Source organism: Lissotriton helveticus, chromosome 6, assembly GCF_964261635.1.
Source record: "Lissotriton helveticus chromosome 6, aLisHel1.1, whole genome shotgun sequence".
NCBI classification, from domain to species: Eukaryota; Metazoa; Chordata; class Amphibia; order Caudata; family Salamandridae; genus Lissotriton; species Lissotriton helveticus.
In genome coordinates, this window is record NC_136067.1 from 1380465894 (window position 1) to 1380484450 (window position 18557).

General features: G+C 42.4%; 1 protein-coding gene across 1 annotated transcript in view; it reads right to left on the bottom strand.

Moving 5' to 3' along the window:
• Positions 1 to 4896: 4896 nt before the first annotated feature.
• The window catches only part of CALHM4 (calcium homeostasis modulator family member 4), a 65528-nt gene continuing 51867 nt past the window's right edge, over positions 4897 to 18557 (bottom strand). Inside the window, exon 2 of the mRNA XM_078649156.1 lies at positions 4897 to 7261. Coding sequence (XP_078505282.1) covers positions 6851 to 7261 — 411 coding nt within the window. The 3' untranslated portion in view covers positions 4897 to 6850. The remainder of the gene's footprint in view (positions 7262 to 18557) is intronic.

Here is an 18557-nt window from a genome sequence, read left to right on the forward strand (position 1 = left end):
TACACTTTCAGAGCAATGCCCCTGCATAAACATAGGAAGTGTAATTTCAGCAAATATTTTCCGCTCAAATGGGCTACCACAGGTTGTGGCACTATAGCTGTGTGGCCTTCGTTGTATTCTACTAAAGTAAGAAAGCATTCAATAAACAGTGTACAATTTTACCATGGGGCAACATTAACTTATTGTTCAGTTAATGAACCTGCCAACAAGGAAATCCATCTCTGTTAATGATCCCCTATAACAAAAATGAAAGCTAATTATTTTGGCCTTTCTTGGTCACAACCCTTAAGAGACCCACCAAGCAAGTTGCAAATGAAATACACAACTGCTGTACAAAGGACTTCAACAGAAAATGGGAGAATGGGAGTAAGCACAGTGAAAAAACTGGTTGTTTACTGTGGTATAGTAGCATCACATGCTAGCTCTTCATCAATACCAACATGCTTGCCTGAAGGTTGCTTCTCTTTTTACCAGGAGTGAAGGGGGCTGTAGTGGCAATGTTCATCATCTATTATCATCAAAAGATCAAGCCGGAAACAGTTTTTCAATCCCAGCGAGAAGCGATACAGATCTCCTTAGCATGTTTGGTACTGAGGCAAAGCCAAATACTTTTTGGATGTGTTGTGTAGCATAGATCCTGGAATGCTCATTAGCCATCCGCTCGAAGAGTGTCATTTCATTGTTGACGTAGCTTGTCCAGTACCGGAGGAGCAGGAAGCTGAGAGGGGACAGGAGCTTTGCCAGGCACAGGGACCACAATTGAAATCTAAAACCAGCCACACACCTGATTTTTGTTTTACAAAAAAGAAAACAATTAAAATAAACACTTCAGAACATTAGAGAGTTCATATGATTTGCTCTGTTTAATGTTTGGATTAACATATATTGGAATTTGGAGCCATCAGGGGCTTATTCCAGGTTTTTCCTTCCCAAACTGTGGGTCTGAAAGGTCCAGGAGATTAAAGTGTCACCTCCGGTAGCAGCAGAATATAGGTCCGGGGTACCGACGGCTAGAGCGGGGCCTCTCGTCCTGAGCTGTTGCCAGGTGAGGTGAGGCGTCCCCCCGTGAAACTGTGGGTGGTGACAACAAATCCTGTGGATCTTTCCAAACAAAAAGGATATCACAGGTTTTTGTATGATGTATTGTTCCACTTTTACTATATACTTTTTTCAAATAGTACTTGCAGTAGCAACAGTCATCTTGGTCCTGAAGAAGGCCGTGATCAATTATTGATCACCATGGCCGAAACATGTTGACCTTTTGTTTAGGCCTACGCGTTCGACAATTTTTTCAGATCGCATTTGCACTTGCTTTTTAGGTCGAGCTGGAGTTGCATCCGATAGGATGCTCCAGTTCGACAACTTTAGTCAGCCGTCTCGGGGGAATTAGGGACAGGAGGGTGTTACGCGCCTCTGTTGCCGATTTGGCTGGATTTGGGTGCGTGAACGCGCACGCTTTCGTGTTGGTGAACAGGCACGCTCGCAGGCACACACACGCGCGCACATGCACGCAGGCACACACACACACACGCGCGCAGGCAGGCAGGCACGTGCACACACACACACACACACACGCAGGCACACAGACACACACATACAGGCAAACTCACCCGCCCCCTCCCCCCTTACCAGGCTCGCACCACTGTGGCCAGCGTGTCCAGGTCTTCCAGCCGGTACTGCGGCGGCTCCTCTGGAAGCGGCGGAGGCGGCTCCTGCAGAGAGGTAGGTGGGCACCAGGCTGCCTCCTCTCCTTGCTGTTTACCAGTGCTGCTCGCCGGGCTGCCCGGCGCTTTAGCCGCCCCAGCCTCCATCGGCGGGGATCCCCCCTCACAGCCGCTGTCCTGGCCACGGAGTCCCCCGTCGGATGCCGCCCCGCAGGCCGGAACACAGCACTAGGAGCCCGGGGCTTCCGCGCCACATTACCTCGGCTCACAGGGAAGGCATGTGGATCGCCGGGGGACAGAAGCTCCAAACGGAGACAGCGCACCTACAGCCGGCAGCGGCGCCCAGCTACACACAGAGCGGCGCGGAACACACAGCCCCGCCCACTCAACAACTAGTAGCCAATACCAAACGCCCTAGGTCTCAGTACAAGCTCTATTAGCTGCGGCACGTTCCCACTCCTCCCAGCCCGGATACCACACTCGCGTTTTTTTTTATTTTCATTTGCGGCCGCCAATGCTTGTTTATTTAAAGTCTGCGAAGGCCTTGATTTACTCTGTTAGCTGTGTAATGAGTTTAGGGGAATGGACAAATATGGGTGGACAGTGGGCAGCGCTTCTATTTACCTACTCCTCTACAATAAGCCTTGCAGAGTCGCACATGCACGCTGGCTCTAGGCTGGACCTAAAAACATTCCCAATGCAACAGGTCTCGCATTTGCGAGAGTTTAAGCTATTGGCATTGTTAAATGACAATGCTTGTTATTTATCTGTTTTAAAAACACCTAAATAAAAGGCATTTTCATTTACAATACCATTAGCTCAAACTCTCGTAAATGCGAGACCTATTGCATTGCAAATGCTTGTTAATATTGACACCTAGAGATAACTAGAGATAACTATTAAATTTCTTTTTTCTCCTGGTAGCCAATTTTAAACGTCACCTTTTTTGACACATTCCTTGCACTGCAACTCGCTTCACATCTTTACGGATTTTTGATCTACCAAAACATCCCTGAGCTCCTCCCTCACAGTGAGGCGGTTGTAGCCCTTGGTCACACTAGGATTTTTAAACAAGAGGAGATCCCAGATGATGAAGTATTTCCCCTCTGTGGGTGATGGGATTCTGTCCTCTTAAATAGGACTTTCTTTCATGTCTGATTAGGAGGGATTTACTTGTACTGTCAGTACTCTGCATCTCCGTTTGGAGATTCTGTTAGACCCACAGACTTTTTTGGCTGATATAGTATTGATTGGGGATTGCGTCCGCGCTGGTCTTTAAACTTTTTCCCTGAGACCATTCACTTACCTTATTTTTGTATTTGATTAAAGTGTCAGCCAGGAGGAAGGTGCATAATAATGGCATGATGGGCTCAAATATTAATTGAACAAATTGATTGGAATATTAACAATTCAATAACAGACCAATAGTTCACAGAATTGCTTCGGTGAGCATGCTTTGTATTTGATTTTATTTGGCAACACTTTGGGAAAAGAAAAGCATCATTTAAATTAAAAGTGCACGGAGTTTGTTGACAGAAAGGGATGGCGTGGCTCAATGTTCTTCATATGGCACTTTTTATTATTTACATTTTACATAAAAACAAACATGATCTAGAATATAAAGAAAGGGCTATCAATACATTATTCATGTGAAATGAGAACTGAGGTGCATATCATGAAACATGAGGTTAGCCCCAAAAAACTTCAAAGTGTTGAATTGGATGAGCTAATGAGACAATTGTTAATGCTTAAATACATTCAAAATTATTCTAGACCTGAATGATCGAAGTAGGATGAAAACACTTATGATGTAGTGATACAAAACAAGGAACGCAAGTCAACCCAAAAGAGTATAAGTAGACAAGGTTGGTATAAAATAAGACTTTCGGTCCATATGATTTTTTTCACATTCATTAGTTGAGTGAGTTTAATCTCGAAGTAAATATTAGTTGGATACTATTTTTATTGTTCTGTTTCTATTAATTTCGTATTAGCAATCTTTGTTTAATGCTGTATTCATTTTGGATTCTTCCCATCTGTAGATGACACTATTGCAACATCTACCAAGCTGTGGGCTTCACTTCTTTCATATTTTCCCTACTTTATGTTTTTTAGAGTAACCCTTTTCTTTAACCTTTCTTAAATTATTCAGGGGAAAAACCCCTACCCACCCCTCATTTCCACTACCCCTACAAGACAGTGCAGCTGTCTGGTTTCTTAAAGACATGTTTGAGACATTCAGAAAGTTGACCTAGAAATGCATTCCACCTGTTGCTTACCATTGAGTTTGTGGTTTGTAACTTAAATTTTTTGGCTTTCTCTTTGCTGACTTTTTTGCTGTAGGCTGTCCAGCTTGAGTTTGTCCCTCATGTTGTTCAAACCTTTGGTTACTGTATTCTCCCACAAACTCGCTCTAAACAGGGATTTAAATCTTGTTCTTATCTTGTCACATTTGTTGCGCATTCAAAGACAGAGATCAAGTGTCAGGTTGTGTCTTCCAGGGAGCTTGGTGTTTATTCTTCTTTCTTTGACTTCAAAGTGAAAGAATTTTTGTGACAAACATGCTGACCAGGGGGGGTCTGCTTGAGGAAGGCTCTACAGATATTGTTATTTTTTCTATCATACAACTAAATAGAAATGTCTGTAAATGAACTGTGCTGACGATCAAAACAGTACATTGGGTGATGACATTTCCACACATTATCGTTATAATTAACAATGTGCAATTTTACCATGGAACAAAAAGAACTTCCTGTTCAGTTAAACGATGTGTCAAAAAGGAAATTCCATCTCTGTTAATGATCCACTATAACAAAAATTAAAGCAAATTATTTTGGCTGTCCTGGTCACAACCATTCAAAGGGCCATCAAGCAAGTTGCAAATGAAATAAACAACTGCTGTACAAAAGAGGTCAACAGAAAATGGGAGAAAGCACGGTGGAAAACCAGGTTGTTTATTATGGTGTAGTAGCATCAAATGTTGCCTCTTCATCGATGACAATATGAGTGCCTGCTGGTGGATTCTCATCCGACCAGGAGTGAAGGAGGCTGTAGTGGCAATGATCATCAGCTATTACTGTCAAAAGATCAAGGCCAAAAACAGTTTTCCAATCCAAGCGAGAACTGATATGGATCTCCTTAACATTTTTGCTCACTGGGGGAAGCCCAAAAACTTTTTGATGAGTTGTGTAGCATAGATCCTGGAATGCTCATCAGCTGTTCGCTCGAAGAGTGTGTTTTCGTTGTTGACATAGCTTGTCCAGTACCGGAGGTGCAGGAAGATTAGAGGGGATAGGAGTTTTGCCAGGCACAGGTACAGGAAAACAGCAACGGCCACAATTGAAATGAACAACTAGCCACACACCTGATTTCTTTTTACAAATAAAAAAACAATTAAAATAAACACTTCAGAGCATTAGAGTTCATATGATTTGCTCTGTATAATGTTTGGATTAACATATATTGGAATTAGGAGCCATCAAGGGCTTATTCCAAGTTTTTCCTCCCTAAACTGTGGTTCTGAAAGGTCCAGGAGATTAAAGTGTCAGCCAAGAGGAAGGTGCATAATAATGGCATGATGGGCTCACATTTTACTTGAACAAATTGATTGGAATATTAACAATTCAATAACAGACTAATAGTTATGATCTGCTTCGGAGAGCATGCTTTGTATTTGATTTTATTTGCCAATACTTTGGGAAAAGAAAAGCTCAATTTAAATTAAATGCTCACAGAGTTTGTTGACGGAAAGGGATGGTGTGGCTCAATGTTCTACTTCATATGGCACTTTTTATTAATTACATTTTACATAAAAACAAACATGATGTAGAATATAAAGAAAGGACTATCAATACATTATTCATGTGAAATGAGAACTGAGGTGCATGATATCATGAAACATGAGGTTAGCCCCAAAAAGCTTTAAAGGGTTGAATTGGATGAGCTAATGAGACAATTGTTAATGCTTAAATATATTCAAAATTCTAGAACTGAATGATCGAAGTAGGAGGAAAACACTTATGATGTAGAGATACAAAACAAAGCAAGCAAGTCAACCTAAAAGAGTACAAGTAACCAAGGTTGGTATAAATTAAGACTTTTGGTTCCATATGATTTTTTTCACATTCATTAGTTGAGTGAGTTTAATCCCAAAGTATATATTAGGTGGATACTATTTTTATCGCTGTATTTCCATTCATTTTGTATAAGTAATCTTCGTTTATTGCTGTATTAATTTTGGATTCTTCCCATCTGTAGATGACACTACTGCAACATCTACTAAGCTGTGGGCTTCACTTTTTTTCACATTTTACCTACCTTTATATTTTTGAAAGTAACCCTTTACTTTAACCTACCTTAAATTCTTCAGGTGAAGACCCCATACCCACCCCTCTTTTCCACTACCCCTTTTCAGGACGCAGCCTACAAAACAGCACAGCTGTCTGGTTTGCTAAAGACATCTTTGAGACTTCAGAAAGTTGAACTAGGAATTCATGCCAGCCATTGCTTACCATTGAGTTTGTGGTTTGTAACTTACATTTATTGGTTTCTATTTGCTGACTTTATTTGTTGTAGGCTGTCCAGATTGAGTTTTTCCCTCGTGTTGTTCAAACATTGTTTACTGTATTCTTCCACAAACTCGCTTTAAACAGGAATTTAAATCTTGTTCTTATCTTGTCACATTTGCTGTGCATTTAAAGACAGAGATCAACTGTTAGGTTGTGTCTTCCAGGGAGCTTGGTGATTATTTTTCTTTCTCTGACTTCAAAGTGAGAGCATTTTTGTGACAAACATGCTGACCACTGGGGGTCTGCTTGAGGAAGGCTCTACAGATATTGTTGTTTTTCCTAGCACACAACTAAATTGAAATGTCTGTAAATGAACTGTGCTGACGATCAAATGAGTACATTGAGTGATGACATTTCCACACATTATGGTTATAATTAACAATGTGCAGTTTTACCATGGAACAAAAAGAACTGCCTGTTCAGTTAAAGGACCCGTCAAAAAGGAAACTTCATCTCTGTTAATGATCCCCTATAACAAAAATGAAAGCAAATTATTTTGGCCTGTCCTGGTCACAACCATTCAAAGGGCCACCAAGCAAGTTGCAAATGAAGTAAACAACTGCTGTACAAAGGACATCAACAGAAAATGGGAGTAAGCACGGTGGAAAACCAGGTTTTTTATGATGGTATAGTAGGATCATATGTTGGCTCTTCATCGATGACAATATGCTTGCCTGCTGGTGGATTCTCGTCCGACCAGGAGTGAAGGAGGCTGTAGTGGCAATGTTCATCATCTATTACTGTCAAAAGATCAAGGCCAGAAACTGTTTTCCAATCCAAGCGAGAAGGGATACGGATCTCCTTAACATTTTTGCTTCCTGGGGCGAAGCCAAAAAACTTTTTGATGTGTTGTGTAGCATAGATCCTGGAATGCTCATCAGCTGTCCGCTCGAAGAGTGTGTTTTCGTTGTTGACATAGCTTGTCCAGTACCGGAGGTGTAGGAAGCTGAGAGGGGACAGGAGCTTTGCCAGGCATAGGGACAGGAAAACAGCAACAGCCACAATAGCAATCAATAGCCAGCCAGACACCTGTGTTTTCAAAAACAAAGAAAAAAATTTAAATAAACACATCAGAACATTAGCGAGTTAATATGATTTGCTCCATTTAATGTTTGGATTAACATAAATTGGAATCAGGAGCCATCAGGGGCTTATTCCGGGTTTTTCCTTCCCAATATATGATTTTGAAAGGTGAAGGAGAACGAAGTGTCAGCCAAGAGGAAGGTGCATAATAATTGCATGAGTGGGTTCACATTTTACTTGAACAAATTGATTGGAATACTAACAATTTAATAACAGACCAATAATTAACTGATCAGCTTCAGAAAGCCTGCTTTGTGTTTGATTTTATTTGCCAACACTTTGGGAAAAGAAAAGCTAAATTGAAATTAAATGCTTACGGAGTCTGCTGTCAGAAAGGGATGACGTGGCTAAATGTTCTTCTTCAAATGGCACTTTTTATTAATTACATTTAACACAAAAAAAACATGATCTAGAATATAAAGAAAGGACAAATACATTACTCTTGTGAAATGAGAACGGGGGCATGATGTCACAAAACATGAGGTTCGCCCAAAAAAACCATAAAGGGTTGAATTGGATGAGCTAATGCTTAAATATATTAAAAATTCCAGAACTCAATGACTGAAGTAGGATGAAAACACTTATGGTGTAGAGATAAAAACAAAGCAAGCAAGTCAATGCAAAAGAGTACAAGTAACCAAGATCGGTATAAAATAACACTTACAGTTCCATATGATTTTTTTTTCACTTTCATTAGTTAACTGAAATTAATCTCGAAGTAATTATTTGTTGGATACAAGTTTTATTGTTATGTTTCCACTAATTTCGTATTAACAATCTCAGTTTAAAGCTGTATTAATTTTGGATACGGCCCATCTGTAGCTGACACTACTGCAACATCTACCGAGCCGTGGGTTTAACTTTTTCCATATTTTCCCTGCCTTTTTGTTTTTTAAAGTAACTCTTTCCTTTAACCCTTTTTAAATTATTCAGGTGAAGACCTCATACCCACCCCGTCATTTCCGCCCCCTCATTTTAGGTCCCAGCCTACCAGACAGTGCAGCTGCCTGGTTTGATAAAGACTTCCTAGGGACATTCAGAAAGTTGACCTTGGAATGCATTCCACTCATTGCTTACCATTGGTTTTCTGGTTTGTAACTCACATTTTCTGGCTTTCTATTTGCTACCTTTATTTGCTTTACACTGTGCAGCTTGAGTTCTCCCTCCCATTGCCCAAACCTTGTTTGTTGTATTCTTCCAAAAACTCACTTTCTGCAAACAGGCCTTTAAATCGTGTTCTTATCTTGTCACATTTGCTGTGCATTCAAAGACAGAGGTCAAATGTAAGGCTATGTCTTCCAGATTGTTTGGTGTTTATTTTTCTTTCTCTGACTTCAAAGTGAGAGGATTTATGTGACAATCATGCTGACTAGTGGAGGTCTGCTTGATTAAGGGTTTACCGATGATTTTTTTTCTAGTACATAACAAAATGTAAATGTCTGTAAAGGAACTCAAATCAGTAAATTTCCACGTGTGCTGTATTCCTTTATCAGTAAAACTGTATGTGAGTGCAAATGTAATGGTCATTTCAATTGGAGATGTGCTGTCTGTAATGTCAGTATGCTACCATACCATGCATACTCCATGTTATCCCACTCCTCTCTACTCTGCACCACTCCACTCCACGCCACTGCACTCCTCTCTGCTCCATTCCACACTACACCACTCCACTCCACACTGCATCACTGCACTCTTCTTTGCACCAATCCATGCCTCTCTACTTTACCCCACTTCACTCTACCTCAATGCACTCTATCCCATACTACTATGCACCACTGCACTCTACCACACTCCACTCTGTCACCCTCCTCTGCAACACTGCACTCTATGCCACTGTACACTACACCAATGCACTCTACTCTGTACCGCTCCGCTGTATACCAGTGCACTGTATGTAAATCCCCTCTATGCAACTCTAATCTACTGTGCACCACTGCACTCTACTCTGATACAATCTACTCTGCGCCACTGCATGCAGCACCACTCCACTCTACTCTACTCTGCACCACTCTATGCCAATCCACTCTAGACCACTTTACTCAAAACCAATACACTACGTCAATCTACTCTGCACCACTGCGCTCTACACCATTGTACTCTGTCACTGCACACTACACCACTTTGTTCTGCACCAATGCACTCTAGGACACTCTACTCTATACCCCTGCACTCTACACTTCATTCCACTCCTCACTAAGCCACTTTACTCAAAACCAATACACTTTACATCACTGCATTCTATGCAAATCTACTCTACATCACTGCACGGTACACCCCTATACTCTACACCATTGAACTCTATGTCACTTTACTCTGCACCACTGTATGCCACTGCACTCTACACTCTGCAGCACTGCAGCCAATGCTACTGAACTTTATGCTTCTGCACTCTGTGCCACTCTACTGCACTCTATGCCAATGAACTCTAACCACTCTAATCTAATTCCATCACTGCACTCTAACACTGCCCTCTACGATACTTGTTTATGCCTCTCTACTCTACTATGCACCACTCTACGCCATGCCACTGCACTTTACCCCACTCCACTCTGCAACACTGCACTCTACGCCACTACTCTATAGTACTCCACTCTACCCTACACCACTACACTCTACGCCACTTCACTCTACTCTGAAACAATCTACTCTACACCACTGCACTTTACACCACTCTACTCCATGCCACTCCACTTCACGAAATTGCTATAAACGTTGCACCACTCTACTCTACGCCACTGAACTCTACCCTGCACCACTATAATATAACCTGGATCACTCCACTCTACTTCACTCTGAAACAATCACTGCACTCTATGCCACTCTGCGCCACTCCACACTGCACTACACCACTCCACTCTAAACCACTGCACTCTATGCCAATTCACTCTGCACCCCTTTACTCAAAAGCAAAGCACCCTACCCCAACTACTTTGTACCACTGCACTTTATGCCACTATACTCTACAACATTCCACTCTGTCACTGCATTCTACGTTACTGTACACTACATCATTATACACCATTGCACCCTACGTCACTGCACTCTCCGCTACTCTATTCTACTCTGCACCACTGTCCTCTGTGTCACTGCCCCACTCTAGTCTGCACCACTCTACACCACTGCATTTTAGGCCATTGCACTCCATGCCACTCTACTGCACTCCATGCCACTGCATCACTCTATTCTATGCCAGTGCACTCTACCATGCACCATTCCACTCTACACCACTCCACTCCACTCTATACCACTTCACTCTACGTCACTCTGCAACACTGCTCTCTCCGCCACTGAACTCCACACCACTCTACATCGCTCCACTCTACGACACCCCACTCTATTCTACTCTGCAGCACTGCACTCTATAACACTCTTCTCTATGCCACTGCACACTACACCACTTCACTCTACTCTGAAACAATCTACTCTATGCCACTGTAGTCTGTGCCACTTTATTCCACTCTGCTCCGCTCTACACTACACCACTCTTTTCTACACCGCTGCACTCTGTGCCACTACTTTCTACACCAATGCTTTCTATACCATTTTACTCAAAACCAATACATCTTACGCCACTTCACTCTGTTCCACTCTAATCTGCACCACTGTACTGTACACCACTATACTCAGAGCTACTGCACTCTGTGCCACTCTACACCATTTCCCTCTGTCACTTTACTCTGCATCACTCTATGCCTATGCACTCTACACTAATGCACTCCATGTCACTCTACTCTATGCCACTCTCCTCTGCACCACTCTACTCCACACCACCCTACTGCATTCTATGCTAATGCACTCTACGCCACTCTAATCTACTGCGCACCACTGCACTCTACACCACTTCACTCTAGGCCTTTCTGCTCTACTATATGACAATGCACTGTCTCACACTACTATGCACCATTGCACTCTTTGCAACTGCATTCTATACCATTCCAGTCTAGACCACTACACTCTATGCCACTCTACTATGCAACACTGCACTCTATGCCAATGCACTCCACTCTACTGCTCTACACCACCCCACTCTACCCTGCACCACGCCACTCTACATCACTTCACTCTACTCTGAAACAATCTACTCTACGCCACTGCACTCTCAGTCAACCAATCAACTCGGATTTAAAGATTGCGGCTAATCACCCATGAGGATATCCAGGTGCTGAGAACATGCTGCTAAGGAGTTCGGTTGAACAGCAAAGTCTTGAGTCCTTACCTGAATTCCAGGAGAATGAGGTTGAGGATGAGGTCCATAGGTGAAGGGGGAGGTCATTCTAGGATTTTTCTGTGAGGTAGGAGAAGGAATGTCCTCCGCTGTTGCTTCGGTGGATGCCCGGGGAATTGTGAGGGAGAGGGAGGTGGAGCGCTGGTGCCTGGAGGGATGGTTGTAACTCAGGCGGTGGTTGATGTATGCCAGTCCTTGGTTGTGAAGGGCCTTGTAGGTATGGATCAGCATCTTGCCTTGACACTGTTTCTGAATGGGGAGCCAGTGGAGCATCTTGAGGTGGGGGTGGTGTGGGTACACTTGGGGAGGTTGGGGATGAGTTTGGCCGCTGAGTTCTGTATGGTCTGTAGTCTCTTCAGGCAGTGCGGGGTGATTCCTACATAGAGTGTGCTGCAGTAGTCTGGCTGGCTGGTGACTAGTGCTTGAGTGTTGGTTCATCTGGTGTTGACAGGGAGGCATTTGAAGATCTTACGAAGCATGCGAAGAGTGAGAAAGCAGGCGGAAGAAACTTCGTTGTTCTGGTTTTTCATGGTGAGCTTACTGTCCAGATGATCCCAAGGTTGCGTTGTGGTCTGTCGGAATGGGCGCTGGTCCTAGTTCAGAGGGCCACCTGGTTCTAGTTCAGAGGGCCACCTGAGTCGTTCCACGGGGAGGAGTTGTTCCCAAAGATCAGTACTTCAATTTTGTCTGTGTTGAATTTTAGACAGTTGTTTTTCATCCGGTCGGAGGTGCTCATCATGCACCTGGGGAGGTCGGCCTTCGTGGTGGAGGGGGCTTCTGATAGTGAGAGGAGGAGCTGGGAGTCATCTGCGCAGGATATGATGTTCATTCCTTCAGTTCTGACAATGTTGGCCAAGGGTGTCATGTAGATGTTGAACAGTGTAGCGCTGAGGGACGAGCCTTGAGGGACCCACTGATGATGTTCTTGGGTTCCGAGATAAAAGGAGTCAGGTGGATTCTTTGGGTTCTTCCAGTGAGGAAAGAGGTGATCCATTTGAGGACGTCTCCTTGGATTTGATGTGATGAAGCCTCTTGATAAGGGTGTGATGAGATACAGTGTTGAATGCAGCTGAGAGGTCTAAGAGGATCAGGGCTGCCATTTCTCCCTGGTGGAGGAGGGTTCTGATGTCGTCCATGGCAGCGATCAGGGCGGTTACGGTGTTGTGGTTGGTGAGGAATCCGAAATGGGAGTGGTCCAGAAGATTGTTGATTTCCATATGTTCAGTGAGTTGGCGGTTGAAGTCTTTTTACACTACTCTACTCTACTTCACACCACTGCAATCAACGCTGCACCACTCAATCTCTATACCACTGTGCTCTAACCAGCAACCAATATACTCTACCCTGCACCACTCCACTCTACTCTGATGCAATCTTCTCTACGCCACTGAAGTCTACTCCACTCTACACCTCTGCACTCTACGCTGCACCAATCTATGCCTCTGCAGTCTACGCTTTGTCACTGTACTCTAAACCACTGCACTCTATGCAAATCTACTCTACACCACGTCAATCAAAAACAAAGCACTCTACGCCACTTTACTCAAAACCAATACACCTTATGCCACTGCACCTACGCCAACTACTTTGTACCACCACACTTTATGCCACTACACTCTACTCCATTCTACTCTATGCCACTGCACTCTATGCCACTACGTGTTACATCACTCTACACCATTGCTCTCTATGCCACTCTAGTCTACTCTACACCACTGTACTATGCATCTGCACTCTACACCACTCCACTCTACGTAACTGTACTCTACGCCACTCTACGTCAATGATCTCTGCAGCACTCTACGACCATGCACTCTGCCACTCTACTCTGCATTCTGCACTCTATGCCACAGCACTCTACTGCACTCAACACCTCTGCACCCTACCTTGCAGTACTCCACTCTAACCTGCAACACTTCATCTATGCCACTTACTGTAGGCCACTCTACTCCACTCTTCACCACTTTACTCTATGCCACTGCACTCTACGCTACTCTACGTCACTGTACTCTACATCACTTTAGTCAAAACCAAAGCATTCTAAGCCACTGCACTCTATGCTAATCTACTCTGCACCACTGTACTTTACACCACTTCCCTCTAAGGCACACTACTCAACTCTACTCCACTCTATGACACACCACTCCACAATACTAAACTCTATGATGTTCTAGTCCATTAAACTCTGTTCCACTGACACACTATTCCGCTCTATGCCACTCCACTATGTAGCACTGTACTCCACTCCATGCCACTCTACAACACTACTCTATGACACTCTACACAACGTACTCCATGCCATTCCATGCCACTTTACTCCACTCTATTCTATGACACACTATTACACTCTTTATCACTCCACTCTGACAATCTACTCTGCTCTACTCCACTCTACACAACACCCTCTATGCCACTCCACGACACTCTATGCCACTCCACGATACTCTACTCAACTCTATGACCTTCCACTCTACGGCACTCTACTCCCTCCAAAACACTCTACAGCACTGTACGCTACTCCATGATACTCCACCTCACTCCTCTCCTTGCCACTCAACTATACTGGACCCCACTCTATGCCACTCCACAACACTCCACTCCACTTTCAAACACTCCACTCCATGTCATTCTACGCGACCCCACTAACTTTTAGCCATGCTGAACAGCAGCCACTTTGGTGTGGAGAAAGTAACAAATTAACATAGAAGAGGTTACGGAGAAATAAAATCAAAGTTGGGGCTTGGGGTCAAATAAATGCAGTAAGAAAAATAAAAATTGCAAAAATTGCAAATAAAAATAGCAAAGCAGTCGGAAAAATGTACAAAGTAGTAAATGAGCCCTTAAAATGCATATAAATAGCAAATTACCTCTTCAAATGTATAATCAACAACTACAAAAGGAGTAAAAGATAGCAAAATTCAGAAAAGTGAAGAAAAGATGTAAAGAACTAAAAACAGACCTACACGCAGATAATAATTTACACTTGCAATTTCAGTTCTATCGCACATCTTTGTCTTTCAAACATCATGTTTAATTATTTTACACATTTTCCTAAATGGCCAGTGCTGATAGTATGCTATCATGCTGCAGCAGTTTCAAACAATAACTATTCCTAATATTGCTCCCTGGTTTCCTCTCCCTTCTTATATCATGACTTCTAGCTCTCCAAAACTTCAATAACTGCCTCCTCTAATGGGTATATGATTTAGGGATTTTCAACTAATTCTAATAGGTTGTCTAGTTTTCCACATGCACAATGTCCTAAAGAGTAAGAGTACAGTAGTAGCACAAAGGTTGTTTTCCCAATAGCTAAACCTCTATCTAGGCATCTCAATATTAATTTTGCTCGCTTTGAGACTCAGTGATGGTTTGATGACAGTTAAATAATAAAATATGAGAACTCCAAAACCCCTTTCATGTTCCATGACTGAGTCACTTGTTGGTGCCAGATAATTGGATTTTGTGATGAAATGGCAGGCAAAGCCCCGTTGAAAAAGGAATCTTAAGTTGGCCAGTTTTTAATTTGTCCAAGGATTAAAACCTAATATTCATGTATCGGTATAGTCTCATGACTATACTCCAGAAATAAGGTTCTTGGAAGGAGTTTTGATTCTACACCCTTCCATATAAAGAATATCAGTATCAGAGGTGAATTATGAGGTTTAAACTACAAAAACAATACCATGTTTTTGAATCAATCTTGGACTTCAGCTTATGTGCTGGTGTTGGTAATGAGTAAGAATTCCTTCTAGTTAGGGTTTTATGCCCGGTAAGCATGGGCTATCTTCATTTGAATGAGGAGAGGGAGCCTTTGTGACAGTTGCAACACATATGTATGATTTAATATTTTTGTGTACCATTAACAATGTGCCACATACATTTTCAGACACAATTTTACATCTACAGACTGAATTATTACAATTGCTTTTGAAATTAGTTTTTTCTATGAGGTGTAGAAGTGTATTTATTAATTTGTTTTAGTTAGGCTACATTTCTGTTCAATCGCCTTATTGTTGTGGAGTTTCCACTCTTCAGTAGGAACTGTGCGTTTCTTGGGCAACATAAATGTTGGAACGATGCCAGACTGATTCCGAGCACCCCCTCAGGATATGTTGTCTTATTGACCAGCTAGCTCACAGTGCCGCCATAATAACCCCTAAACTTAGACAGATAGCAAAAGGTTTTGGCAACCACAGAACCCAACAAGCCTGACTCCCCCCGGAATCGTGGTAACAGATCTAGAGCCCTTTCGCTCACTCACTCATGCTATCTCGGAGAAGTATACAATTAATGCACAGAGGGACGTTTTCAATATTTATTGAACCACTGTGATTCTTGAATAGAATATATGTGCTGCAATGATCAATATACTGAAGCAGATAAAAGTAATTAGCAGTATAAGGACAGAAAACAAAATAAATATTTTCACCATCTTGCTAAAACAATGTATATATGCAGACATATAAAACGGTATATAGCGTACTCCTACTATGCAATCACTAACCTAGATGCCTAGGGTGTGTGTGTGTGTGTTCTGCTAAGAATCCCCTATTGGATGACCCAACCCCCTTTACCTGAAGGGAAGGTATGTAGGTCCAAGTCTTGGTCACAGGTTGGACAGCCCTCCTCGCAGAGGGATCCTCAAGCAGCTGGGCTGAGGTTTCAGCATGTAGTGACCTCGCAATGACAGCAGGTGCTTCTCAGCCACAACCCGGAATCGCTTGTTTATTTATAACAAGAAGCATCCTTGCTCCCAAGCAGATACCTTAGTCAGGCCGCCATTGTTCATGATCTTTTGATAGCTGCGTCGCACGATGGACAAAAATCAACGCATTGGCACAATGTATGTTCAGACCTTGTACAAGATGTTTAAGGTGTGATAGTGTTCTTATGAAGTGGAATTTGTAAGCAATGTAGTTTCAGGGAAATAATCCTGTACTGTCACACATGCAAATGTGTGTCAAAAGTCATTGTGTGAAAGGGAAGGCAACTTAGGAAAAGTGTGCATGTTAAAATGGCTGCATTTCTCCCTGGGCCTAACTGAACCACATGACAATATTGACCAAGATGGAAGTAATCTCTGTCACTCAACTGTGTCCCCTCCCCCTGCTCAGATCGTCTCTCGGCAGCACATGGTCAAGCTGAAGTAATAATAGTTTATTTTCATTGTTATTATTCTGTCCTCAGTGACCCTTCCACAGTTCTGATGTAACTGGCAACATGTAACCACATTTTCCGTTTCTTCACTGGGATCTATCTATTCATTCGAAGAAAGTCTTATTGGCAATGTTTCTTGTTTGATCAAACATCTCCAGATGATATTATCATAAAGAGTTTTGCATAATTGTTTAAGAAAATGGGATAGTACCTAGGTGTTTAGATAATATGATGCTTATTTTTCTTATGGTCTGATGTACTGAAGACATTATAAATTTGCTCACAACATGAAGATTTTGCAAAAGGTCTTATTTTGATATGCAAGAATTGTGTGTAAAGATCCTCCACTTTAGGGTAACCCCGAAGACTTTCCTGTTCTACTAGGGATACTGCACGATTCTTTTCTGATTTTGCTGCTCATTGGGAATTAAACAATTTTTTAACTTTTGCATACTCTGTATAACTGTATAACTGTGCAATTGGGAGCCTTTGTGGCACTGATTTTGTACCGCTTATTTCTGAAATTTATAATCAAACCCTTTAACTTTTCATTAATCTAGAACTCAGTTATTGATCAGGCTTATTCAATTCAATCATTTTAATCAGTTCTACCTTCATTGGGTTTGATGCTTTGGGAGGTGCCTTAATTCGGGGACACATTGTTACATGAAATTGTAGTTTAACACCGTCTCCAATTCAGTAATTGTGGGAGAATTCATTGAGGTAAATTTTTGGGGTACCATTTTGCTCCCACACAGTCGGTGTTGTTACTTGCACCGAATGAGATAGTTACAAATATTGACCTACTAATTAATCTAGTTCCTATTGCTCTATAGAGAGTCTGACGCATGCCAGAAAACTGCACAGCTACTGACTACATAAATAAGTTAGATTTAAATTACCTTTTACTGAATGTATCTTAGAAGGGTCTACATTGAACATCCCTACTGTTGGTGAGAAGGGCTTCACTAGATTTTATGTTAAAGCAAAAGTTGGAAGGGGAGAGGATCAACCCATGTCGGAATGACCGCTGAAGTAATGTTTCAATTAATCAAATGTGTCGTCCTCAAGTTGATATATGTCACTAGGACCCCTTGAAAACATTTCTGTGCCAACTCCAAGAGCATTTGCCTTCATTACCTAGTCATAGGTTTGAGTGTGAAGAACAAAAGAAAAAGTATATCTGTTTGGAAATTTAATAAGAAAAAGAACCTGTAAAAGAACCACGGCAGCCAGTTACTAGTACCAAAGTTTGCTTTTAATCCAATTGACTATTTAACCCCTTGCGTGCTTCTGTCGGCCAACGGCCGTCGCGCGCACTACCTTTGTAGTGCTGTGCACGTCCGTTGGCCGGCGCAGCCCCGCCCACACCGCTGAACCGCTGCACCCCGGCGGAATTGCTGCCGCGGTTAAGCGGCTATGGTGTTATGAAATAAATATGTATGGTTTTACTGTGATTCCTATTAGCATCTTTCCAGTGCATTAGAGAAAGGTTATATTTTTAGAAACTCCATGAGAGAAAAAACTAAATATTTTTGCAAAATCTCCAGACCAGCCAGTAAACAGGAGGGTAGTCTGCCACTCACTGATTTATTGCCATTGGAGAGGCAAAACATATATCAAGGTGTGATGCTTTCTGTGAGAAAACTTTCCTGGGGCCCCAGGGAGGTCAGAGTTTATTAGGCTGCAATTATTATCTAAAGTAAATGAAGGGGGAGTGAAGCTCGCCAGTCTTTAGACCAGAGTCTCAAAGAAATTGTCTCAGAGACCCTCAACCACGTTGTCTCCTCCAATAGTGTATGTTATCTCCATTGGAGTGATGTACTGGATAGTGTCATCATCGGGTCTCTTCACTTGAGT